Here is a 26498-nt window from a genome sequence, read left to right as displayed (position 1 = left end):
TTCCCTGAGGGTGGACATGAGCTGCCTCACCCCCACCCCCAGGTATGGAACTGGGCGGGTCAAAGCACCAGCTTGGGAAGATTGGGGACTCCAGTACCCCTTGCAGTTTTCTCACCTTGAAGCTGGGGGGGCTCCAGTTGGGCAATCTCTGAGTCCTGACCTTTTGGGATAACCACCCCATCTGGGTTGTGGGGCTTTCTGCAATTTGGGCCCACCCGTGGGAGGGGGCCTGGGCAGGTGTGCAGGCTGGGGGATGGAGGGAGTGGATCTCGCTAACCTCACCTTTCTGGGGTGGGGGGAGCTTGCGATCTGGAGAAAACCCCCTTTCTCCTAGATCTTTGTAGGTTGGTTCTATGGAGCCAGCCGGGGGTGGGGGTGGGGGGGTGGGGGTGGTGCATGGAGGAGGGGAATTGGGTTGAATCTTAAATCACCCATGGCCACCCCACATTCCGGACAAGATCTAGTTCTCAACACGACTGTCAAGACCCACATGGTATTTTATTGTTAGGAAGGAGGAGGAAAAACCCATTGCCAAGTAACAAAAACCTGATCCCTGCCCCCAAATCATAGTATGTAAAGCACTCACTGGCCCCTTCCCACCCATCCAGGATGCTCTTGCCCCAGGCGTGGGCCCAGGAACCCCGTCTCAGTAACAGCTCCCCTCTCCCCATTTCTGAGACTGAGTCTGGCCACAGGTCTATGCAGGGTTTTGGCAACAGGGTTCTGTCCAGGGCTGGGAGAACAGGGAGCCCTGGTCATCCCAGCCATGCCTCCTGGTGGCACTCAAAGCATGGAAGGGTTGGGCAGGTGCCCCCATGACTCCTGGGTTCAAGGAGCCCAGGCCTTTTCAGGGCTGAGCTCCTGCTCCCAGCTCGCCCCAGTCTGCCAAACCTCCATCTCCCATTTCCCTGCTAAACCCCATTCAGTCTTGGGGGCAGGAGGGCTGGTTCAAGGCAGAGTCCCTCAGTTACGCCGGAAACATCCATCCTTGACATGGGTGCTTGAGCTGTGGGGCAGGCGGGGCCCACGAGTAGCTCGTTGAGAAATGCCAGCTGGGTTGGGGGGAACAGCAAGGGGTGAGGGGTCCCCAGCTCCTGCAGTAGCAGAAGGGTACAAATCAGTGGTTTGGAAATGCCTCTCCCATCCCCTTTCCATTGCTCAGTGGCTTTGAACTTCCTAGTGGCACAACCCCAAGATGTCCCATGAATATTATGCAAGAATCCAGTTTCCAGCAAGGGGCAGCCATAATGGCAGAGAACTGAACCTACCTCCTCACCCCATCCCCACTCCCTCCCTGGCCAGTACTGACCCGTGTTCTGGCTTGGAGGGAGTTTGACTTTGGCCAAAGGCAACGTGCCCTTTCCTGGATGCCGGATACTAGGGGCGGGGTGCCCGCAGACTGGCATCCTGTGGTCTGAGGTGCTCTCGGTGGGATGGGACCCCAGAGGGGGGTTCTTGGGGCGGGAGAGCTGTGTTGGTTGAGGAACAGTGTGGTGAGTCCAAGAGATGCACAAGATTTGCTACAGGGATCTGCCCCAGCTCCTCTGCCAGCCTGGGTGCACAGATGTTGAGGACTAGGGCTCTGGGCACTGGCGAGAGGCAGCTGAGGGAGCTAGGTGCCCTGGGGCCTGGCTGGAGGTGCGCTAGGGCCTCTGCAGGAATCCGGGCTTCAGGCCCCACCCACCAAGAAGGTGCCCCGCCCCCTACCCCTTGCCTCACCCCTTGCCTCACCCCTTGCCCAGTGATCTCAAAGGATCTGGACCTCCGCTTCCTCTTCTTGGCCTCCAGCGACTCCTCCTGCCCCTTGCCCAGGCTTTTCTTGGGGCCACGCAGCCGGGGCCCAGGGCCACCGGCGCGATGCCCCACCGCGCGGGATGGAGCGTCGCCCGTGCTGCTGGACAGGTTGTCCTCGCTGGCGGCGTGCTGCAGCGCGGGGCTGGACGGCCGCTTGCAAGCCTGGGGGCCCGGCGGCCACGCATCCTCCACCCCGCCCCGGGAGCGCAGGGACAGGCTGCTGCGCGCTGCCGCGGGTGCGAGCAGGCGGCGACCCTCGGTGCCCAGGGCCCGCGAGCGCCGCCGTGCAGCCTTCACGGAGATGCACTTGGTGCCCGTCAGGATCTCCTTCCTCTCTGCAGAGGGGCAGAGGGAACACCCAGCCCGGGTCAAGGCCACGTACTCCTCCAACGCCCCTCCCTCTGCAGGGGCAGAAATGGGGAGAGCCAGTCCCAGCTCCCCCACTTCCCGAGAAAGTAACTTTGGGCCTCAGCTGTGAACTGCAGCTGGGGAAACCAACACCAGAGAGTTATTGTGCAGGTTCAGTGAGGTAATGGGCTTAGCCCAGGGGCTGGGGGTTCAATCTACATTAGCATTTACAATTCTTACTGAGAGGGGACCATGATCCCAAGTGCCATCTGACCCCTTCTAATTCCCGATTGTGCCCCCAGCTCTCTGTGTGTCCTTGAGCAGATGGTTAAACCTCTCTGGGCCCTGGTGCCTCTCTACAGAATGGGTAGCACACAACACTTGGGTGCCTTCAGCAGGGCAGGAAAAGGCCTTGGGCTGGGGGAGCTGAGTGGTTTAGAGGATGCCAGGCTGGGGCTGACAGGGTGGGTGGGGGTCACACCTTTGTGGGACAAGGGGATCTCCGACAGGTTCTCACTGCTGTCGGGGGAAGAGTGGATCCGGCTGCTCAGGGGGACCAGGCTGTCCGGAGCGGGGGCCTGCGGGTCGGGAGGAGGAAGGCCTGAACACAGTGGGGACCCCACGCCCTGCTCAGCAGAGATGGCGTGGCTGGAAGTGGGAGGTGGTTTTGGAAAGGCTCCATCCCCACCATGGGACATCCACCCCCTGGGCCCCCAACAGCAGAGCCTATGGGGCAAGTGGATACTTTGAGCTCACCTCCTGGGTGGCCAGGCTGCCGATCTGGATGGGGGGCGGGGTAGGCACCGAGGAGCCCTTCGCCAGCCAGGCCTGGGGACTGGCCTTGAACACACGGTTGGCTTCACTGAGGTTGGCAGAGGAGGGGTGGCTGTTGACCAGGCCGGTCCCACTGAGGTCCCACCCCCAGCCAAGGGGAGAGGCCGTTTGCATGAAGGGAGAGGGAACCCAGAAGTCCTGGCTCCAAACCTGTGCCACCTCCTCCCTTTTGCTTCTGCTCCATCCCCACCACTGGGCCCTGACCTGGGTTGATGTCCCTGGGACAGGGCCCAGCAGTTGGCAGGGACAAGAAGGACCAACAGGCATGGCCCCTGGTCTCACCTCTCCACGCTGAGGGGAGGGAGGGTGCTGCTCTGTAGGCGCTGGCCCTCAGAGCTCAGTGTCTTCACGGTCTCTGGGTCAGAATCTGGGGTCAGCGTGGCTCCTGCTGGGGCAATCCTGGGCAAGGAGCTGTCCTGGTGGGGAGAGGGGCCATGTGTGGTGGATGTCAGAAGACCTGGTCCTGATTCAGGCAGCAGCACAGGGTGGCATGGGCTGTAACATGGGCTGGGAGCCCCAGAAGGGCAGTGGGCTTGTGTTCTGCGTCCTGGGAGGTAAACCGCGGTCCACTTGGTGAGGCATCCCCAGTGGCACTGCCTGAAGGCCTGGCCTCCTGAGCCAGCACCTGACTCTTGCAAGGGCATCTGGGGACTCTTCTGATATCTCATATGGCCAACCGTGACCCTCAGACCCTGGGCTGGGGGGGTTAGGGGACAAGTGCCAGAGAAGAATGCCCAGGGACTGGGACCGTGCCAGCTACCTGCAGCCATTGCTTTGGGCATCAGCCCCTCAGCACCCTCAGCACATGGCACAGCCCATACCCAGGCTTGCGGGGAGGCCCCACCTGCAGGGCCCTGGAAGCCACGCGGTCCATGATGGTGGCCCGGTCCAGGCTGCCCTCCTCCAGCTCCCGCAGGTACACCTCGTAGAGCTCCTCCAGGTGCTGGGGGATGGCCAGATTGTAGTCTGTGGGGAAGGGAGGGAGGTGGAGCAGCAGGGCTCAGAGCGTGACTTCGGCCCTTCCCGGGACCGTTGGGGCCCGTGGGTGGCTCTGACGCACGGAGCGCGGGTCCTACCATCGATGATCTGCCGCTGGCCCTGGATGATCTCGTCGCAGAGGCTGCGGTGCTGCTCCAGGCGGCGCACAGCCTCGCGGCGGTGGCGGAGGGCGCCGTCGCGAAGCAGCGCATGCGACTGCATCTCGGTGTTCTCCACCTCGAGCTCGTGCACGCGGCACAGCAGGCTGAGCACCTCGCGCTGCTCCTCGGAGCCGATGCGCCGCGGCAGCGTCTCCTCCAGGCGCCGGCCCCGCGCGCGCAGCTCCCGGCCGCGCTGCTCCAGTGCCAGCTGCCGGAGGCGCGGGGTCAACGCCAGGCAGCCAGCGAGGAGCCCGCCGCCCACCTTTGCTCCCGCCAGGCCTGTCCGCGCCCCTGCAGTCCCCGGACTCCGGGCTTCCGGCTGGAGCAAAATTCCTGGGCCAACCCTCGAAGCTGGCCTTGGGCCTTGAAAGAGTCCTAACTGACCCCTCTGTGTCCACCTTCTTGCCTCCCTGGCCCTACCCAAAGACCCCTGGGACCAGCCTCCTGAATATCTCCACATCCGATACCTCCAGGGCTCCTGATACCCTGAAGCTCAGTGATTTGGTTATGCCCCAGACCAAAAGGCAAAAACCTCCCATCCAGAGAAACCCGAATTGTAATAGTGTTTCCTTGTGTGTGCCAGGCATTAAACCTCTCCAACTTCCCCATTAGAGCTGCACCAGGACTATCCCCATTTAACAGATGAGCATGAGGTACAGAGAAGTTAGGGAACCCAGCAAGGTCACACAGGATTTGTGGCCTGTGTTACTCCTCTCTGCCCCTGTCCCCAGCCCCTGATGCCTGCCCTCTCAAGCCCTCTCTCCCAACCCCCCAAATCCTGGGTACCTTTTGTTTGCGCAGCTTCTTCTGCTCGCCCACTAGGGCGGCGATGCTCTCCCGGGCCGCAGCCACCTCTGGCGGTTCCAGGACGTCTGGCTGGTCATCGCCTGTGTCCGAGTCCTTCTCGCTGTCATCCTTGGTGTATGACTCCTTGCGCTGCTCCTCCTGCCACTTGAGGGCTCGGCGTGACTTTTCATGCTCCCAGCTGCCACCCCCGGGAGTTATGGGATTCAGGTCATGGGGGATGGGCGTGGAGCACGGCCCAGGGCGCAACCCCAGTGTGGGACCTGGGAGGTCCCGGGGCCGGGGGTACGCACCCGGCGATGGTGAGCAGATGGCGCGAGGTGTCAATCTGGACCTCCATGGCGCGGTTCTCCAGCTCCAGCAGGCGTCTCCGCACATCCAGCTGCTCCCGGAAGGCGCTGATGAGCTGCTCCCGCAGCTGTCCCATCTCGGGCTGCTCCGCCTGCCCACTGTGCAGCTGGAGCTCGGCTGCCCCGCAGATGGGGGGCCGGGGAGGACGGTGGAGGCAGGTTCAGGCCAGGGAAGTCTGTGCCCACCTGGGGCCCTCTCCTCCCTTTCCTAGTAAACTGCTGCTCCCACTTCCTGCCCAGTCACCTCCTCTAGAAAGACTTCCAAGATTACGATCTCTCCCCACACCCCCGTCCCACCATTGAGTCTTCAGGCTGTGGCCCAAGGGTGACTCCCAGAGCCTCTGTATGAACTAGACTCCTGCTGGCCCTCACAGCACCTTTGTGTCCACTATAAAAAGGTGCCCTGTGGACACTTTCTTACTATAGGATGGAAACCCAAAAAGGCCTGTTCAGGTTCTAACCCTGGTCCCCCTGAACATGACCTTATTTAGAAACAGGGTCCTTGCAGATGTTGAGGGCCCTAATCCAACGACTGGTGTTGTGATAAGAAGAGGAAAATTTGGACACACACAGGGAGGAGGTCACGTGAAGACAGAGGCAGCAACAAGCCAAAGAACACCAAGGACCGCTGGGAACCACCAGAAGCTAGGAAGGATCCTGCCCTAGAACTTTCCAAGGGAGTCTGGTCCTGCCAACATCTTGACTTTGGACTTCCAGCCTCCAGAACTGTGAGGGAATAAACCTCTGCTGTTTCAAGCCACATGGTCTGTAGTTCTTTGCTATGGCAGTCCCGGGAGACTAAGATGCCATGATATCAAACATGCAAGTCTATGAGGGAATGACAGCCCCTCCCAAGGGGCTGTCTAGCACACATCCAAATGCTCATGGGTCTGTCACTCGGGGGACCCCACCCACATCAACTCTCTGCAGTTCATTATGATCCCATTTCACAGATAAAGCCAAGAAGGCTCCGAGCAGTTGAGGGACCAGCCCAAGCATACCCAGACAGAGAGAGCTGGGGCTGGACTTGTATCCAGCACCACCTGCCCCCAGGGCTCCTTATGCTGCGCCCCCACCTTGGACGTGCCGGATGTCGCCCTGCTCCAGTCGGCCCCGGGGCTGGCCCCGCCCGCCCTGCGCCTCGATCTTGCACTTGAGCCTCTGGATCTCGCCACGCAGGTCGGCAATGATGCTGGTGTACTGGGCAATGTGGTAGGAGACGTTGAGCAGGTTCTGCTTCACCTGCGGGGGACACGGGGTGGGGGGAAGATAGGGCCGCAGTACGTCACCCCAGACTCCTCTTCCACGCAGTCACGGAGGCCTGCCCGCGGGGTTGGCCTTTCTCTTTCTTCCCTGCCTCTTCCCTGTCTTTCCAGATGCCTGTAACAGCTTCCCACCTCCAGCTCCTTCCATACCTACATGCCTCTGCCAGACCTATTCTCTAAGATGCCACTTCTCCTGCTCATCAACCTTCAGTGGCTCCCTATTGTTTCGGGGGTGCCCCAATTCACCTGGCATGGAAGGTCCACCACCATCTCTTGATTTTGTTTTGACCTGCTGCCCCTTGCTGTGGACGTCCTGCTCTAGCCAAGGAGCACCCCTTTTCCCCCCACCCCCATCAGACACCTTCTGCCTTTAGACCCTCTTTCCTTCCTGCTCCCACCCTGCTGGAATGTCCTTCCCATCCCTCGGGGTCCTGCTCACCCTCTCCTCGGGGCTCCACCAGCCCACCGCCTTTCCCTGACTTTTCTTAGCACCTTCTATTGGCACCGTTACCTGCCGTTAATAATACTTTTCCCAGAACCATCAATTTCGAGGGTCCATCTCCTTTTATTACCAAGCTCTTTGAGGGTTGGAATAAGCTGAAAGTACCTGGAACAGTGGCTGGTGGGCAGCGAGTCTGGGTGAATATTTGCTGAATGAAGGGCTGAGTGTTACCTTACGTGTGGCCACACACCCCTTCCCCCCCGGTTCAGAACAGAATTCTTCATACACAGCAGGGCTTCCAGCGGGTTCATGGTGTGTGTGTGTGGGGGGGTTGGTGAGCAGGGGCTTGGAAACCGGGGAGACCCAGTTCTTGTCTCAGCACCGCCACTGACCAGCTGGGGAAGCCGCTTAACTTCCCAAAGCCTCACTTTTCCAAATGGTAAAAGGGGATAGTGATAACACCTGCCTCGTTTTGAGGCTCAAACGAGATAAGATGTTAAAGGGCTCCGAGGAAGTGCCCGGTATATGTTGGCCCTGATGGTGGCGATTACGGTTCGGTGCTGGGGAAATGCAGAAGGTCTGAGCGAGCCTCTGCGGAAGGAAGGGAGGTGGCCGGGGACAGGGCAGGGGAGCACAGCCTGTGAATGGGGGGAGGACGGGGCCGGGAGCAGGTGTGGAAGGGCCCTGGGGGGGGGGTGAGGCCCATGCAGTGGGGGCAGTCCGGAGGGTGTGGGGGGAGGCAGGGCCCGATCAGCCCCGGGGGGCCACCCTGGATGGGCAGAGCCGGCCTCACCCTGGTCTTGATGTTCTTGGCTCGGCCGGCGTAGGTCAGGGTGTGCCGGGACTCCTCAAAGGCGCTGCTCGCTGGGCTGATGTGCGCGATCATCACGGTACGGCTGTTCCCCCCCAGGGAGTCCTGGGGGGGGGCAGGGGGAGGGTCAGTGGGATGGCTCCCCAGACCATCCTCCTGCCAGGCCGTGGAGGGTGCCCCCTGCGTTCTCTGCGTCTCCGTTTGTGTGTCTCTCACATACTCCCCCACTCGAGGCCCTGGCAGCTGAGAATCACACGGGCCCCCTGGGTCCCGTCCTCCTTTTCTCCCCACTCCCCACTTCCACTTTTTTCTTCAAAACTGCAAAACCCAAAATGTATCTCAGGGATTTTTTCCTGCGGCACGTCCTGGCCAGGGCCTCCTGGCCTCCTTCCTTCCCCTCCCACGTGGGCGAGAGGACGGTGACACGCCGTTTGGGAACTGGTCAGACACCAGCCGGTCCTCACCCCGTGGGTCCTGCCGTGGGCGCCGTGTGGCAGCCCCGGGGGCTGTGCCCCTTCCCCTCCTCCCTCCCCTCTCCGCCGGCCCCACCGAGGCCCACCCCCTGCTGCCTGCTGACAGCGGGGGCGCTGGCGGCTTGGTTGGCGTGGAAGATGGGGGAGCTTGGGGCTCTCCACCCGGGTCGTACTTGGCCCGAGGCCACCTTCTCCTCTGCCCTGGGCTCGGCCGTGCCCTCTGCGGTGGGGCTGCCCCTGGAGGGAAGGGCTTGTGCTGCCAGTGTGGGAAGGGATAAGGGCGTGAGAGAGTTACTTCGCCTCTCTAACCCCTAGCTTCCTCCCTTTTTAAAATGGCAATAGCTTCGCCATTGTGCCTTCTTCCCAGACTGCGGTGCAGTTAGGACAGCAGTTAGGACGGCAGGCAGCAGACCTCTGCTTGGATCCTCCTTGCAGCACTTACTAGCCTGAGACCTTAGGAAAGTTACTTAACCCCTTTGTGCCTCGGTTTCCTCACCTGCAAATGGAAATAGGAATAGCCCCACCTCCTCGAGTTGTCCGGAGGGTTAAATGAGTGAGTAGGAGTGAATGTCGGAGCACAGAGCCCAGCCAGGCGTGGGGGCTCAGTAATGTCGCTGTGACTAAGAGCCAGTGGCACCCCTGGGCAGAGGAGGTGGTCCCCCCAACTGCAGGCTCCGTGGGCCACGAAGGTGACTGCTCCCCCGTGCTCTTGGTTCCCTCCACCCCACAGTGCCAGGGGTGTCAGGAGCAGCTCCTTTCCCTGCCACCCACCCTTTGGTGAGAACTGCCAGATAAAATACAGGACACCCAGTTAAATGTGAATTTCAGGTAAACAACAAATTTTTTTTTTATTTAGTAATGAGTATGTCCCAGATATTGCACGGGACATGCTTGTACTAAAATACTTCCCTGTGCCTCTATTTGCTACGCCTGGCAGCCCCACCCTCGGCACCCGCTGCCCGGGCCTGGCTGCGGCTGTACCTTCAGGAGCCGGGTGAGCTTGCTGTCCCGAAAGTTGACGTACTTATTGCCGCCCTTGTCACTCAGCGCGTTGATGCAGTTGCCCAGGGCCAGCAGGGAGCGGTTGATGTGGGCTCCCTCTTTCATGCGCTGCCCGCGGTTCTGGGTCTGGGGGGTGAGCCGTGGGCGTAAGGGTGGCCTGATGGGCACGGGGCTGGGGTGTCCAGCCCTCCCTCTCCCTCAGGGCTCTGAAATGTGGAGGTGACACCGGGGAGCCTGGTCCTGCCCTCCTCCCCGGGTGGCTGAATGTGCCCGGTTCTCTGTCCCCCACCAGGGCTGGCCCCATGCTTAACGGGCAGCGCTGGCATGAGGTGGGTGGGAGGTTGGGCACTCCAGGCTTCAGGGCCGGGAGGAAGGTGAGTAGCATGTGTGTTTTGTGTGTATGTAAGTGTGTTGTATTGGGGGGGGGGTTCCTCTCATTTTTGGGAGTTGAACATCAGGACTGGGATTTGGGGGGCCCTGCCCACTGCTCCCCATACCCTATAAAAGGCGTCTCTGTCCAGCCTTGCAAGGCTGGGAGCAGCTCACTCCAAAGGCCGGAGGGCACACCCTCTCCTTCTAGGCCACAGCCCAGATCTGCAAACATCCTGCTCCCCAACACCCCCCCAGGAAGCCCTGGGGGCCTTACTGGAAGAGAGGGGTGAGTTTCTCCCACCCCACCCTGTTCAAACACGAGCCTCTGTTAACTCCCCCAGCTGCGGTCCTTTCCCTTGTACTGTCCCCAGTGCTGACAGTGACAGGGCCCAGCCTCGTCTCTCAGATGGCCATGCAACCCCCATGTTTGCCCACAGGAGGGGGGTAGACCGGGCCTATGTCTGCTGGGTGGTGTTTTCCCCCAACGCCTCAGAGCCAGGCATGCGGGGCTTGGGGGCGGGGACGAAGATGCTGCAGCAAGAAATGGGTGACAGGAACCTTCTCTCCTTGATGTGGGGGCAGGGCTGGCTCCCAGGTCCAGCCCTGGCCAAGGTCCCCCAGCCAGGGCATGTTTGCTCTCCCTTGTCCCTTTCCTGGCTGGACCCATTCATTCTCCTTTCTCCCTCCCCCGGGCGCAGCCACAGCCTCCCTCCCTGGAGAAACCCCATCCCCCCTCCTTCTCCCCCTACCTACAAACAGCTTCTCCCCCGGGATGCCCACTCCATCCTTCCCCTCCCCCTTCTCTGCTCCTCTGGACCATTCCTTAGTCCCTGGGGACAGCCTCACTCCCAATCCCCTGGTGAGTCGGGAGGCCATGGTGTCTGACCCCCCCAGCCTGGGGAGCTGCCTCAAGGGGAGACCACCTGCCCTGCCCCTCCCCTTCCACACTCTCCCCCGAACCAGCCCCGGCCCTCCCCTGCCCCCGGGCGGCTGCGTCACCTGCGAGGCGCGCTCGGAGCCCGCCAGGTCGATCATGAAGAGGCGGCCCTGGCGCACCTCCTGCAGCACGTCCCTGACGCGGCTGCGCTGGCGCACGGCCACCTGGAGCACGGCGTGCGAGCGGGACGACGTCCGGTTGGCGGCCGTGGGCTCCTGGGTCCTCTGCCGGTTCCCCTTCAGCAGCAGCTGCATGATCTGGGTGCAAGGCAGAGAGGGAGGGCGGCAACTCTCGGGGGTCCCTGGGGCTGTTCCGCAGAGCCAGGGCAAAGTGGAGGTGCCCCCGGGGTGGGGGTGCTTCCTGCATCTGGGGGGTGGGCAGGGCCAGGTGGGGTGGGGCTGGCCTCCGCGGGCTGAGGGGCCTGGGGAAGGTGCCCCCTCCCCGGAGTCGGGGTCTCTGTGCCTCTGTGGGGGGTGCAGCATTGCCTGGCCACCCCCTCTCCAGGGTCAGCACGCCGGGCATGGGGGCTGGTGTGGGTTCCCCTGGATGCCACTCAGGGTTCTCTGTCCCAGCCCCAGTCCCCAGCCCTGCTGGGCTGTCAGCTCCCTCCAACAGCCCCAGCGGCACCAGACTTGCCTCTTTGGCGTTGATGGTGGAGACCTCGGTGATTCCAGCCACCTGGACCGCCCCTTTGGAGTCCTCCCTCAGCTCCAGGTACCCCAGGGTGGGGTTCAGCAGGTCCCGGATCATCTCGTTGTAGATCTGATAGGACAAGAGGAGGGGTAGGGGCAGGGTGCAGCCCGTACCTCCCCAGTGGAAAGAGGACAGGTGCCCCAGCTCCTGTCGGAGAAACCCTGATTAGGGGCTGAGGCCCCCTGCCTTTCTGTGGGGTAGGGTGGGGGCTTCAGCGTCCCCAGGAAAACGACAGGCTGGCTGAGCCGAGGATACAGGATGCGTCAAAACCAAGTGGCCCCTTTGCAGAGAGGCTGGGCTCAGCCCCTGGGACCTGATTATGGCACAACAACCCTGGCTCGGTGGAGAAGCCCCTAAGAGACCACCCCTCCACCCTGCTTGTTGCTAGGCAACACTTAAGCCCCCCCCCCCCCCACCAAAGCGAGTCTTGCTGGCGGAGTCAACAGCACGCCCGCCTGCGCTGTCACCCAGGAGATTATCAGCTGCCCAGGGAGCTGGAGTGGCAGCAGCCAGATGGCGTCCGGCCCACTGGCTCTTTAGGCCCTTTGGGCTTCTGTTGTCCTCCCACATCTGCTGGCCCATCACTGCTTGGGAGAAAGGACTCCCACTGGGGAGGGGGCAGGGGGAGGCCCCTGGTTCAAGTCTGTACATGTATGTGCAAGTTCTCACCTGTCCTTTGTACACAGGGCACATGGGGGCTGCTTGAGGAACGGGCCCATGATGGGGGTGGGGGTCTGGTCCGACGTGTGAGTGGGCGCCTGAGCTCCGTGCCCACTGAAGAGGCTACTTCAGAGTGTGGCCCCGTGGGCAGGGCCTGGCTTTGAAGCCTGAGTTTGACTCCCAGCTCCCTGACTTACTGTGTGACTTTGCCCCAGTTACCGAACCTCTCTGAGTCTCGGATTTTGGCACCATATGTGTGTGGGTGATCGGGGAGGATGAGCACCCCGAGAAACTGCCCAGCAGCCTGGGGCCTGGGACATGGGCCAGTCCCGTCCTGTGGGGCTCCTGTCCAAGCCTCAGCAGCCGGCGCAGGGCTCACCTCCAGGTAGGACATGGACACCTCGTATTCCATGTCATCACTGGTCTCCTCGATGGCACAGAAGAGGTCATTGAGGGTCCGGACGTAGATGCCCGGCTCGTGGTCCGTGCCCAGCATGGTGTAGGTTTTCCCACAGCCTGGGGTGAGCAGTTGGGAGGGGGTGCAGGAGTGAGACCTCGCTGGGCAGGGGCTCCTGACAAATCTGCTCTGTCCTCCCAGATGGGCCAGGGAGGTGGTGGGGGGCGGGAGGCAGCTGCCCTTGGTCTGGGGCTCTGGGTCAGAAGGCCCTGGGCCAGGGGGGCTTGGGTTATCCACCCTGGACTCTTGCCCCGGCTAGTTCTCTGACAGAGGGGCCTGTTCCTGAACACGGGGCTGGCAGGAACATTGCGATCCTCTCTTGGGGTCTGCCCCCCACCTGTGGGGCCATAGGCAAAGACGGTGGCATTGTAGCCTGAGATGACGCCCCCGATGAGGCTCTTGGTGGTGGCCTGGTACACCATCTCCTGTGGGGAAGAGGAGACCGTCAGGGGCCTGGGGGCCAGCAGAGGTTTGTGTCTCTGGAGCCCAAGGTCCCTGACCCAAAAAAGTGGGGGTGGGGAGTGGGGGAGGGGAGATCTCTGCTTTCACCCCATGGGGGGACGCCAACCTGAAACAGAGCTCAGGACACCGGAGACACCTCTCCCAAGCACCTCTCCTGGCCCCCAGCCCTGTCTCCTGGCCCCCAGCCCCAAGGATGCGTTACACCTGTTCCTGGAGACATCCTGCAGGTGGGCAGGGCGGGGGTCCCTAGGAGGGTGTCAGCTTCCCTGCAGCTATTCCCCACCTGCCCCTTACCAGATGGGCTCCAAGCTCCTTCTCTCCAGGCCAATAGGGGCCCCCCTGCGTGTGGGGGCCCATGTGGGGTGACATCGGAGAGTCTACCCCAGTAAGTCCACACAGGAGGCTGGTGTGTCCCTGCACAGACGTGGACACCAGGGACACGGGGGTGGGGGCAGGGCAGAAAGCTGAGAGCGCAGATCTGAGCAGGTGGTGGAGGGGAGGCTGGGGGCCTCCACTGGAGCGGGGCAAGGGGCCCAGGGTGCTCCCCCACATCCCCAGGCCCCCCCTCACCTGGGTGGCAGTGAAGTCAAAGGCCACATCAAACAGGTAGGACTTCTCTCGGGAGCGGTGTGCTCTCAGGATGTCATCGGGGTCTTCTAAGGGGTCCATGAGAACCACCATCTGCGAAGGGCCCAGGGGAGGGGCACTGGCACCCATGTGGGCCTCCCAGCCGTCGCAGGGTCAACACCCAGGAGAACAGCCCATCTCGCTTCCTCCCTGCACCTCGGAGGGACAGGGTAGGGTGGGGGAGCGGAAGGGGCCAGAAAGCTGTGGAGCCCACCCCCCTGGTCTCGAAGACCCTTAGTGGAGGCGCCCCATCTGGGTGCTCAGATGTCCAAAGGAGAAGCCCTCCTAACAGCCGCCCCTGTGACGGTGGGCCCAGCCCCCTGGGACCCACCTCTGATTGCAATGCCCTGCACCCTGCGCGGCTCTACCAAAGGGGCAGCAGCAATAGCTGCCACTGGTGTTTACTAAGCATTTATTTTGTGCCAGGACCTGTTTTAAGCACTGTACTTATACAAACTCCTTAACCCCCTCCACTGTCCAGGCCATAAGACAACTCTTGCTCCCACTTTACAGATGAGGAAATCAGGCCCTGTAAGGAATCAGGCCCAGTAAGTGGAGGGCCCGGGAGCCTAAACCCAGGAATCCGGCCTCAAAGCCCACAGGCGCTTTACCCACCTCCCCGCTGCTGTGTGGGATCCGGACCCTGCCCGGCCCCACCTCCCCCACCCCTCCATAGACTGAGGGGCAAAGAGCTGCTGGCAGCGGGTGAGAGGTTTGAAGAAGCAGATTGGCTTGGGGACAGCCCACTGGTGGCCGGGAGAAGGGCCTGGGTGGCCTCGTCACTGGCTGCTCACAGCAGAGACCCCTGCAGCCTTCAGCCTGAGGTGGGGGTGGAAGGAGAGCCTGGGGGTGCCCAGGGCAGGAAGGCAGGATGGGGCTTGGGCTCCCCTCTCCTCTGGGCAAGGGCGGCCGTGCTGTGTGTGCATCTGCATGGGGGTCTGCATAAGCCCCTAAACATGTCCGAGCTCAGTCCCCTCCTCTGTCAAATGGGGACACAGCACTGACCACCTACAGGCTGCGGAGACCCCTGAGGCAGCGTCTGCGGCGGGCTGGGCAGGCCAGGCACACCCTAAGTACTGTTTATGGGGCTCAGGGTGACAGCAGGGATCGAGATGGGGGGACAGCAGGGATTGAGTCAGGGGGGACAGCAGAGGTTGAGTCGGGGGGACAGCAGGGGTTGAGATGGGGGGACACCCAAGACTCTGCCATAAAGTCAAGAGGAGCGACGCCACCCTTGTGCAGAGAAAGTCCTCAATATGTCACAGATTTGTTCCCCCTGCACCCCTGCCTGCCCCCCAAGCCGCCTCCCCCAGGTGTCCACTGAGAGGCAGCTGGCACTGGTAAATGCGTTGTGCTCGGAGTGCCCAGGTTCCCTGGGGTGCCGGTGCCAGACAGCCAGGGGACAGCAGTGCCGCTGTGCTCCACTCTAATGAGGCGGGAGGACCCCCAGGGGCTGTGGGCCCCAAGTGCAGTGCCAGACGGGCGCCTCCACCAGCACGGGATCCTTGCCAGCCCCGGTCTCTTCTGGGGGCTGGGGGGAGGTGGTAGGAGGGAGGGAGTAGGTGGCCTCCTGTCCCAGCCCTGCTCCCAGCACAGAAAACCACAGCTAATCTCTACTGAGCCCTTTTACCTGAATTCAAGTGAATGCTCCTCAGGTGGGGAAACTGAGGCAATAAGTCACATAGCTAGGATCCCGAGCTGGTACCCTGGCCCAGCAGACTGAACTGTCCCACGCCGCCCCCCACCCCTGCCCCACTTGCCCTCGTCCTACAGTGGGGTCTTTTATGGGTTTCCTGCCAAGTCCCTCGGCTGCTCCCATGACCCAGGTGGGGCTTGCACCCCCACTGTGAACTCAGCACAGTGAGCAGCAGCCCCAGCAGAGGGCACGCTCTCAGGAGGGGGTCAGCCAGGGCCGCGGCAGTCCCAGCGAGGGCTTGAGAACAGACAGGGTGCGAGGGGCAGCCACTCGGATGGGCAGAGGCTGGTGACAGGCAGCAGGAAACAGACCCGGGAGCAAGGCTGAGTTCTGTGCAGGTCCTACAAGGCCCCTCAGGACCGACCCCCGTCCAGCTCCAGGATTAGGGAAGCCCAGTCCTGGGGGGATGGCATTCTTGGGGTCCCAAGAGCCTCAGGGCCCCAGCAAGCCTCCTTCTGGGCTTCTCAATGGAGGATGGAGGCAGGCAGGGTTCCCCAAGAACCTGACATGGGGAGCCCCACACAGAAGTCTCATCCAGCCCCAATGGAATCCAGGGTGAGCCAGGGAGAGCGGAGGGCTCCAGGCAGACAGGGTTGGGATTTGTTGGCAGGGAAGGAAGGAGTGAGGTCCCTCCCAAGTGGCCATAGGTTGGGGGGCCATAGTGAGCTGGGCCTGCGCTATTAGCTGGGGTGCCCATCCATCCCCCACCTCCTCAAGCCTTCGCCCCAATGCCCGCTAAGCCTCCTCCAGGATCCAGTTCCCATCCCAGAGCCCAAAGCCAGCAGCACAAGCCCTACTCAAGTTTCAGGCTGAACTGAAGATAAAACTCACCTCCAAGGGCCCTGCCTGGGTCCCGGTGGGACGTACCAGGCCCCTGACCAGTCATCCCTGCTCTCACCCCCGGGTGCTCCCGTGGACAGGGGCAGGCGCCAGGGGCCTGAGGTTCAATAACAGGGCCCCCTGGTGCTGGGGAGGTGGGGAGCCTCAAGCATTGGTGCCCCTCACCCACTGCTCACCTCCACCCGACCCCCAGGCCCTGCCAAGTCCCTGTGGCATCCTGGCATTGGGTTCCCTTGATATCCTGGCTTCTGAATCAGTCCATTGTCAGTATGGCTGCCAGGATCCCCCCCTAAAGAGGGCTTTGTCTGGGTCCCCATCTGCCTGGGCCCCAGCCCCCGCCCCGCCTTCCAAGACAGCACCCCCACTCCTGTCCACCCCAGCAGACAATGGAGGCCTTGTGCCCCTCGGCAGGTGAACTGGAGCTGAGCTGGGGAGGACTGGGAGGGGCTCTGGGCTGCCATGGAGACAGGCCCATTCAACACCTGTGCTGAACACCTCCGGTGTCCTCAGCATTAAGCAAGGCCCTGGGGAGAGAGGGAAAAGAGAGAGATGGTTTCCTGCCCTCTGATGCCCACAGTCTATGGGGAACAGATCATTTGAATAACAAGGAAAGTGTGGGTTACAGGAGGTGGGGGGGGGGCAAGGGGTACATAGAAGAGAGGCACCTCATCCAGCCTCATCACCACAGGGAGGCTTCCTGGAAGAGGTGGCACCAGCAATTAGTCTTAAAGGATGTACAGGAGTTGGCTGTGTGATGTGTGGTGGGGAGAACATTCTAAAGAAAAGCCTGAGCCAGGAAAAGAGTGAGAAGCAGGCTGTGTGCAGTGGTGCAGTGGTTCTCAGCTCAGAATCACTGGGGATTCTTTGTAAGAAATGCAGAGTGGGAAAGAGAGCTCAGGAATTGCATTTGAGGATTTCCGTGTGCAGGGTGCTAGGCTCAGTGCTTGACCCACTGTCCTCATTTTCTCCTCTCTGCTTATGAATACTGCTTATTGTTGCAGATGGAAGGTTAGGAGTCAGATCAGTAAAGTAAGTTTCCCAGTACCACACTGCAAATTACCAAGCTGGGTTTGATTTCGGCTGTTTGGTTCCCGAACCCAGGCTCCTGACACGGCCGTCCATGCTGGCTCCTGCCTCTGGAGGGTTCTATGGGGACGCTGCTCCCACAGGACGTTCCAGGGGCCTCCCAGTGCTGGTGAGAGGGTGGAGGCAGGGCCAGGAGAGGGAGAGGCGGGCAGCTTCATGGCAGAGCATGCTCCCCCGGGCCAACTGCCCCCAGCTCCAGGCCTCCTGGTTCAGCAGAGGCCCCGCCTCAGCCTCCTGCTCCACCACCTCCACTCCAACTCTGCTCTTAATTCAATGCAGATTTTGACCTTTCCAGGCTTCCAGATTGGCTTGGAGTCTTTGAGACTGGCAGCCGGAGATCCATTAGGGAAGCAGGGGGCCTAAGGCCAGAGGGAAGGCGTCTAACCCCCAAGCTGTGTTCCCCTTAGGCACCAGCCTCCAGGATCCTCCTAACATCTCCTAGGGGTAAAATACTCAGCACAGAGCATGTCGGCAAGTTCTTCATGCTGTGCACTGCTCAGCTGCCCATGCCTTCAGCTCTGCAGCTTTAACTGGCTTCCAAATGGCTGAACTCAGACCCAGGTTCCTCAAACTCTGCTCTACTAACACTTTGGGTTGAATCTTTCTTTGTCATGGGGGCCGTCCTTTGCACCCATGAGATGCCTATAACACTGCTACCTCCTCCAAGCTGTGACATTGCCCAGTTGTCACCTGGGGGGCAAAATCACCCCTGCTTGTGAACTGCTGACCTATACTGACAAGGCTGGTGGAGAAGATCCCTGAGAGAGTGAGTGGGTGGCACAGGTGGGGTTCAGTCAACACTACACATCATTTCTGTGGGCCTTTAGTATTTACTGGCTGAAAGGAAGGACCAACAGGGTTGTATCCTTGAGAGAAGAAATCATATCAATACCCCCTTACTCAGGAAGCCCAGCAGAAAATCCCTCCAAGGATCTATAATATATCCTTACAATAGATGGAGATTTTATCCTCCATCCAGGGAGCCAGATCATTAATCCTTTTATTCTCAGGCATAAAAACACAACACAACAAAAGCCTGATTTTAGGTGGATATCACCTCTGTAAAGTCATTTCTGGTTTTTGTTTGTTTGTTTTTGTTTTTTTCTTGAAGAAGGAAAATCTGTCACTGGTCATATTTCTATTTGAAAATGTACCATCCTAGAAATTCTCAATAAAGGAGACTTTGAAGGGGGTCACTGAGCTGTGTCACCTCCAGGCTGGATGAAGGAGGAGGGAACAGAACCTGCTGAGCTCCTAAAGCCACCAAGGCACAGCTGGCGGCTTAGGACAGAGCTGGAAGCCAGCCAGCTCCTCACCTGGCTATGGGACTCTGGGGACCCTAGGCCCAGGGATGAAGATGGGGGTGACCCAGAAGATATTCTAGAGCTGTGCTTCTCCAAGGGTCTGCAGATACCTTCCTCTGGGTCCCACAGGGAGCTGGTTGAACACAGATACCCAGGAACCACCCCATGCAAACTGAATCAGAACTCCAGGGGAGTGGCCCACAGGGCTGCTTTCCTAACGAGCCCCCTGTCTTCACACCAGTCCAGACACTCACCTCCTAGCAGCATATCCATAACAGCCAAAAGGCTGAAACAGCACATGCCCATCAACTGCTGAATGAGTGAACGAACTACAGAATATCCTTACAGTGGAATATAATTCAGCAACAAAAAGGAGTAAAGCACTGATCCACGCTACAACAGGGCTGAACCTTGAACATGATGTTGAGTGAAAGAAGCGAGTCACAAAGGACCACATATAAGATGGTCCTATTTATAGGAAAGGTCCAGAATAGGCAAATTGATAGAAAGTATATTAGTGGTTTCCTGGGGATGGGGTTGCAGGTGGGGAATGAGGAGGGTAGGAGTGATGGCTAAGGGGTGCAGGCTTTTTAGGGTAACGAAAATGTTTGAAAATTGATTGTGGTAATGGTTGCACAGCTCTGTGAATATACAAAAATTCATGGGATTGTACACTTTAAATGTTTAATTGTATAGTATGTGAATTATACCTCAATAAAGCTATTTTTAAAAATGAAGAATTCTTGGGTCTTCCCCCACCCACTTCCACCGTACTCAGCACTTTGGGACCACCGGGCTAAGAAACAACCAGATGGTGGCTGTGTGGGGGAACACCCCTGCCCCCAGCCCCCAGGCAGCCACAGGAGTGACAGCCACCACCTCCCACAGGCCTTACTGCTGGGAGCTTAGCATCTGTCACCTTATACCTTATTTATCTTTCACAGGAGCCTCACAGTTGTATGGCCACAGTTCTACCTTACACGATCTCCTCTAATCCTCTCAAAAGCTATGGGGATGGGTGGAGCAGGTGCCTGTTATCCTCCATCTTCTCATGAGGAGAAAACAAGAGACTTGGGGAGGATCTCTGGCTTGCCTGAGGACCCACCCACGGCCAGGACAGGGCAGAACCGGTATTTTATGGTCCCTGTCCTTTGGGGAGTCCACCAACCTTCCTTGGTGGCCTTTCTGTCTCCATTCTTTTCCCTCACACCCTTATCTCTGGATGTCCCCCCTGCTGGTCCTAGTGGAGGGGCCTTTCCAGCCCCTCAGACGGGGCCCCAGGAGGAGAGCCGGGTGGCAGTTGGGCTTTGAGCAGACAGATGCTAATTATAGGCTTAGACATATTGTCTGTTGACTTAAATCCTGTAGATAAACACAGTCTGGCAGGCTGGGAAGAGGGTCAGCAGGCCGTGTGGGGACTTTGGGGGGGTGGATGGGGAGAAGGTGGCTCTTTGTTCCCATGCTTCTCCTCCCACCCTGGAAGGACTGACCACACCACCTCCCAGGCTCCCCCGTCCCCTTACTTTGCGGTCATCAGTGGCATCCCTGCAGGGTCTGGTTTCAGAGCCTAGTCCCACCCCAGATGCTCCCAGGAGCCTGACACCCCAGCACACTCTTATGAGAACACACACGCTGGAGGCAGCCATCTGGGCACCGCTGGACTGAGAGCTCTGACAGCAGGTGGGGAGCGGGGAGGCAGGGCCGGTTTTTACTGACCCCTGGGGCGTGAAACTGCCCCCATCCCAGCCCTCCAGAGGAAGAGTTAACCAGCTGAACTGGGGCCCCGGGACCACCTGAACCGTCCCCTTTGCGGCATCCGAACCCTGATCCTAGCTTCCCCAGGGGACACCTCACCTGCAAGCTCTCATTGCTACAATCTCCCACTTCCCAGGGCCCCAAGGAAGATTGTCCTAGGACCCCTCCTCACTGCAACCCAAGCCAGTGGGTGACGGAGTCCCCAGTCCACCTCCCCCACTCAGAACCCACAACTGGGGGTCTGTGGCAGCACCTGCCTCCCTTGCGGACCACCAGGTGCTCCACGCAGGGCTCTCCCCATGCCTGAGAAGGCACAGCAAGGAAGAGCGGCCCATCAGCCATGGAGGGAGGCAGGAAGCAAGGGGCAGAGCCCACAGAGCCCAAGACCAGAGGACGCTGGGATGGAGGCCCCTTGAGGGGCTGGGCCACGCAGGCCCCTGATGGGAGCAATGGAAAGCAGGCGGATAGGGGAAAACTCTGCATCCCAACCTGTCTTCTTCAGAGGAGCAGAGCACTGCAGAGGCCGCGTGGGCCTGGCTGCGTCTTGCTGGAAAAAGACACCGCCCCCATGCCGTCCTGGGTAAGCCCCCAAACTCACCCAACAGGCCACCAGGCCTCGAGATCTCTAAAGCAGGGAGCGGAGTCCCCACCGATGAAGCCAACAGAGCCTGGGCCCCCGAGCCTCCCTGAGGGACAGTGAGTGACACCAGGCAGGAGGGCCAGGGCTTCAGGTGGGGCCACTGCAGAGGGGAGGGGTCCAAGCAGGGGTGGGGGGCTGGTCTGGTGGGAGAAGTTGGACCATCCATTTTGCTTCTCGGATTTGTGTGTCTTCACCTCCTCAGTGCCAGGGCCTTGTTTGTCAGATGGGATGGAGCAACTGAGGGACGGGGTGTTTTCAGGAGGTTCCCAGCCTGGCATTTGCTGTGGCTACTCCCAGCTGCAGCCCCAGGACAGGAGGGCTGGGCCGGGCCACAGGGCAAGCCCATCTTTGAAGCCCCAGGGACTGAAAGAGCTCGGGTCGGAGGCCTAGTGCTCTCCCCTCAGGGCCCAGAGGTTGGGTTCAGAGCCCTCAGTTGACCCCCTCTGCGTCTCTTAAGCTGACAAAAGAGCAGCCCTGTTTGGACTGCCCATCCTGGGCCTTCTCAGAGGCCCCAAGTGTGGCTCGGCTTGCTCAGGTCAGACCTAGGGCGGGAGCCCCTCCCTCTCCTACCACAGGGGCAGAAAGGAGCCGGTGTTTGCAGCGGTGGGCACACGATGGGCTGTCCCCTTGACGGGGAGAGCTTCCATCAGCCTCGGTTAGTATTTATCAGTCCCCTGCTGCCAGGAGCCAGGAGCAGCAGGGAGCCAGAGGAAGAGAGAATCACTGTCCAGCCCTGTGGGCCTGCTATCCTGGGAGACAGGTAGGACAGCCGGGGGGTGTCCTGCCCAGGAGAGTCCCCTCCTGGGCCCCAGGCACCGTGGCCTTTCAGGGCTGGCCCCTCTCACTGGCCAATCCGGCCACCTGGGGAGTTTTAGTCACTGACAGACGACAATGACCAACATTTATAAAAGCCCTGCTAGGTGCTGGGCACCATGGGGAGCCCACCAGGACCCTCTGGGAAGGCGTTTTGGTTATTGTCCTCATTGACCGCTAAGGTGGTGGAGACTCCTGGAGGAACCCACCCCACCCCTCTGTTGACGGGCATCCACCCCGCCCCAGGTGTCCTGGCCAACTTCCACGGGGTCTGCCCGTCCTCTCCCACTCTCCCCGAGGGCTTTGAGGGGGACTGCCCCTTTCCAAGAGGGAACAGAGGAAGGGAAATCAGGAGGCTGGTGCCACTCGCCTCCACTGAGCCCGCAGCTCCACCATGGCTGAAGGAAGAGCTGGAGGGTGCCCCCGCCCAGGGTAGCCCAGAGGCTTGGCTTTTCATGGCCTCTGGACCTTGGAGAGTCCAGCCTGCCCTGCCAGGCCCAGCAAGTCCACACTGGAGCCTTTCTCTGTGTCACACAGTGCCACCCTGACCTCTCTGCCCCCAGTCTGTCCTGTCACCCTGAAGGGTCCTGACACTTGGGAGAAGCCAGCAGCAGTGTCCCACTGAGCGGAGGCGAGGGGCCGCTCTTGGGCTCCCCTGGGCCCGAACCACCAGGCTGTCCCTCCCTTGGGCACTGAGCCTGCGCCTGCTAGCCCCACCACTGTGCCACCTGCACCCACTCCTGAGTCCCCAGCTTCCTTCTACGGGCTACGGATTAGTGTGGTTTGGCCCCTGCCCACATCTCCAGCCTCATCCGAGGCCTCTCACCCCTCTTCTCTCCTGCTTGAGCCACACTGGCCTTTTCTCAGTTACCCAAGGGGACCAGAATCCCTCTCACCCCAGGGCCTTTGCACCTGTGAGTCCACCCTGGTCACAGTTTCTCCCTCCACACACACCCCTAATCACCTCATCTCCATCCCTCACCTTTCAGCTCAGGCACCATTTCTTAAGGTCTTCCCTGACCTTCCCTGACCTTCCCTGACCTCCTGAACTAGGCCAAGTCCTCCTCTTACTCTTGTAGCACCCCACAATTCTTCCAAGCCCTTGTTAGCTGCAAAATTGTATTTGTTTGTGGTTCAATTCATTGAGGTTTATCTGTCTCCTTGCACTTGAGTGTAAGAGACCTGCGAGCAGGAGAGAGTATTTCCTATTCACTCTAGTTTCCCAGCGCCTAGCACAGCCCCCAGGGTCTTGTGGGTCTCGAGAAATATTTATTGCCTCCTGTGTGATGAGGCTGGGCCTTGTCCTGACCACTTCATCGTGGTTCCGCGAGGCCCAAGAGAACAAATGCACGTCCAAGGACTCTGCAAAGCCGAGCTCTCTGGAGAGAAGCTTTAGCTCTAGGTCTTATCAGTCATGCTCCATGTGCAGCAGATCTGTTAAGCTGGGGAAGTCACGTCACAGGCGCATGGAAGGTGAGTTATTATTTCAGGGCTGGACTGACGTGACCAGGGCCCACCCAGGCTAGGGAAGCTCCCAGCTCTCCTCGGATCAATCTAGAAAGGCTTCCTGGAAGAAAAGCCCATGGCTTCCTGGCCAATGCTGGCAATGGCACAGCTGTAGAGGACAGTGCTGCGAGCCACAGGGGCCCTTCCTGCTCCTGCCAGGTGAGTGTGACACCTGAGCAGACCCCTGGCTGCAGCCCCACATACCTGCTCATCCACTTTATGGGCGATGAGGGTGGCTCCCTCCTCCAGCTCCGCCACGCTGATGGGCCTGACCCGGAGAGCCACCTGGGAGGGGGAGGGGAGGGAGGCCAGACCCCTGGCATTAGAAGGAGGGGCTGTGCCAGCCACAGAGAGAGGGTAAGAGGGCCTCAGGTTCCTCCCCCAGGCAAGCCCCATGGGTCCTCCGCTCTCCAGCCATCCCAAGGCCTCCTTCTTTGTCTTAAAGAAGACTTAGTGATTCAAGGCCACAGCCAGGTCAGAGGACAGCAGGGCCACAGGGTGCTGGGCTGTGTCTTAGTCTACAAATTTCTCCAGGAGCCCCAGACGCAGGGAGAGCCCCTGGGAGAGAGCCGTCTGCTCTCCCGCTTTCCTGAGCCGCATGCCCAAATTAAACACCTGCAGCTCCCCTGGGCTTGTAACTTGGCGTCCTGGGCCCTGGAACCTGGTGCTGTTGCCTGTGAATGATGTGCTGCCACGGAAGAGGCAGGGACGACGGGTAGGGGGATGGGCCTGGCAGGTAGGGTGGAGCTGGGGCCCATCAGTGTTTCCCTCATTATCCTAACAATCCGTCATCTCCCATTCTATTCCCAGGAGAGTGTCACCGAGGGCCCCCTCCTCTCTCTACTCTGCAGCCAGGAGAGATGGTGGCTTTCATCCTGGGCATGGGTCTACCCCAGAGAACATGTGTGTGTGTGTGTGTGTGTGTGTGTGTGTGTGTGTGTGTGTATGGGTGTGTGGGGGTCTCTTCTACTGATCAAGGAGATACGCCAGCTGGGCAGGTCACACAGAGTGACAGTACTTCATTGTCGGAGAGGTGGACACTGCCTGGCAGATTATCTTGACCAGCTTCCTCTGTCAAACTCCTCCAGTGGGATGGGAGGCCCCCTCGCCCCTGCTCCCGGAGCACGCCCCTCCCATGGAGGCAAACTGTTTTCAAATGGCTGCATTCTACACTGCCAGACGGGATGTTCCGGAGCCATGCTCGGAGGCTGTGTCCAGGATCCCCTAGGGGAAGCCCACTCACCCTGGCAGGGAGTGTCCCTGGGGGTAATGTTCTCCTCCAGTTACACCCCCACCCACCGCTGGAGATCGCGGGCTGTTGGCAGCTCTTGAAGTTAGGGGCTGGGGAGGGGCTGGGGCAGGGAGACACCCACCCGCTCCAAGCCTGTCTTCCCATCATCACCTCCCACTGACACCACTCACTGATGACCAACAGCCTCTGTCCTCAGTCTCCACCTGACCCCACGCCCCCCACTCACCCCTCATCCCGGCCCCTAGGGCACTGAGGGGCCATCTTAGTCATTTTCACTACTTCTCTGAAATTTTGAGTCCCCACTTGGACAGCATCTGGGGTTTGGCTATCACCTGCCACTCCCAACTCCACACTGGACCCCACCTGGGTTCAAATGTTTGCCTACCTGGGATCCCCAACTCCTATCAGGGCCGGGGGACCAGGAACCCCTGCCTTTCTTCTAGGGGCAGGTAGGTCGAGCTGGCCCTGCCTGGGCTCTTCTGGACCAGAGAACAGACTTATCGGGAGATCGTCCGCACACGCTTTGGGGGTGGGGGTGGAGGGGTCCCCTGATGGGGAGTGGGGTAACTTTTCAGGTCTCAGAAAGCTGGCCAAGGTGCCTTCTTGACACTCATCCTCGAAGACTTGGGGAAAGTTGCTCTGGACCGTCCCGGCCCCCAGCGTTCTCTTAGTGGGGTGCGGGTCAGGGGTCAGGCCCTCTCTGAGCCAGGCTGACTGAGGTAATCCGGGTGCCCCTGCGGAGGAGGGCGAGGACCAGGCCGCAAGGGGTCTCACCATGAGCTGCTGGTCCTTGGAGTCCCCGCTGTCCTTCATGCTTGCGGTGCGTGGAGGGGCTCAGGCCGCGACACCAGGCATGGCCGAGCCGCACCCCCCGCCGCCGGGTCCCGACGCTGCCTGCGCCGGCTGCTGCCTGACAACCCGAAACCAACAACGCGCCCGCGGCCAAGGGCGCTGACCGGGGAGGCGGGGCCAGGGGAGAGCCCAGGGCCGCTCCGCCCCCACGGCCCGCCCCGCCCACGGCCCCGCCCCGCCCACGGCCCCGCCCCCACGGCCCCGCCCCGCCCCACGGCCCCGCCCCGCCCGGCGCTGCGGGAGACCCTTGGCCGCCGCCTCCGGGGAGGCGCCCGGGCCTGCGCCGCTTTCCTGGCGTCTGCGCACCTAGCGGGGAGTGAGGTGGGTCCCACCCGTCCTCGGCGCGTCCGTGCGTCCTCCAGGAGCCGCGGCGTCCGTTCGGTGGATCCGTGGAGCCTCCCCGCGGCCCCCGGCTTGCGGCCCGGGCTCCCCTATCCCACCGCCCTCCGGGGGCGCCCGGCCGGCCGCACGGCTTGCTGGGCAGGCGCGCTCCCGCCCCGTCGGGCCGCGCGTACCTGCTGTCTGTCCGCCTCGTCTCGGCGTCTCCAGGGTGGCGGCTGGCAGCCCTGTTTCCATGGGCTCTGCGTGCGTCCCTGCTGTGGCTGGTGACTGGCGTGGGCGTCTCACCTCGCCATTGACCAGTGTCGGGGGGAGGGAAGCAGAGGGAAAGAGTTGTCCTTCTGCCCAGGCCGCCCATCAGAACGACCCAGTGGTGCAGAGGGAGCCCCTGTATTATTTGGGTGTGTGTGTGTGTGACACAAAAGTCAGTCTGTGACTGTCTCACTAGCGAGGCCCTCTCTGAAGCCCAGAATCTGGGACAAGATGGAAAGGTCTGTGTGCTTCTGTCCCTTGCTTGCTGGAGGAGCCACATGCTGCTAAGAAAGCATAAAAGTCAAATGCAGGCAGTTTCCATTATTCTCGGTGAGAATAACAGCAATTACACACCCGAGGGCGCACTGGAAAGATTCCTGGCCTCAAGAGACCCGGGGAAAACAGGATTCTAGTCCCAGCGCTGCCTCTGACTTGCCCAACCACCTGGAGCTGGTTGTTTCCCTTCCCTCCCTGGGCCTCAGCTTCCTGGGTGATGATGGAGCTCCCCCCGCTTCTGATACTCCATCTTTCTTGTCTTCTGCCCCGACTGCAGCTGAGCCTGGCAGCCCCTGCAAGGACCGGGAGAGGGAACCACCGCGGGGCTCTCTTCCGATGGAAAGAGCTGCGTGAGGAAGGTCCCTCTTGTCCCTTGGGGCTGTCTCCGATGGACTGGCACACTTCCAGAGGCTAAGG

General features: G+C 60.7%; 1 protein-coding gene across 3 annotated transcripts; it reads right to left on the bottom strand.

Annotated features, from left to right (window-relative positions):
• Window positions 1-477: 477 nt before the first annotated feature.
• KIF19 (kinesin family member 19) lies at window positions 478-25317 on the bottom strand. 3 transcript variants are annotated; one of them, XM_037809977.1, is made up of 20 exons: window positions 25137-25317; window positions 23315-23395; window positions 13414-13524; window positions 12719-12806; window positions 12304-12440; window positions 11208-11333; window positions 10634-10828; window positions 9242-9388; window positions 7770-7892; window positions 6346-6511; window positions 5213-5387; window positions 4902-5100; window positions 4053-4323; window positions 3821-3942; window positions 3259-3392; window positions 2899-3004; window positions 2624-2720; window positions 1732-2129; window positions 1310-1469; window positions 478-1094 (listed from the first exon to the last, which is right to left on the bottom strand). In XM_037809977.1, the coding sequence occupies exons 1-20, from the start codon at window positions 25173-25175 to the stop codon at window positions 964-966; spliced, it is 3006 nt and encodes a 1001-aa protein (XP_037665905.1). In that variant the 5' UTR covers window positions 25176-25317; the 3' UTR covers window positions 478-963. The 3 variants fall into 3 exon arrangements, with proteins under 3 accessions (XP_037665905.1, XP_037665907.1, XP_037665906.1); XM_037809979.1 differs by having other exon boundaries at window positions 13414-13620; window positions 25137-25193; XM_037809978.1 differs by lacking the exon at window positions 23315-23395.
• Window positions 25318-26498: the final 1181 nt, after the last annotated feature.

The sequence above is a fragment of the Choloepus didactylus genome, chromosome 18 (genome assembly GCF_015220235.1).
Source record: "Choloepus didactylus isolate mChoDid1 chromosome 18, mChoDid1.pri, whole genome shotgun sequence".
In the NCBI taxonomy this organism is placed as follows: domain Eukaryota; kingdom Metazoa; phylum Chordata; class Mammalia; order Pilosa; family Megalonychidae; genus Choloepus; species Choloepus didactylus.
The sequence above is the reverse complement of the archived record's forward strand: the minus strand, read 5'-3'. Positions and strand labels throughout refer to the sequence as shown.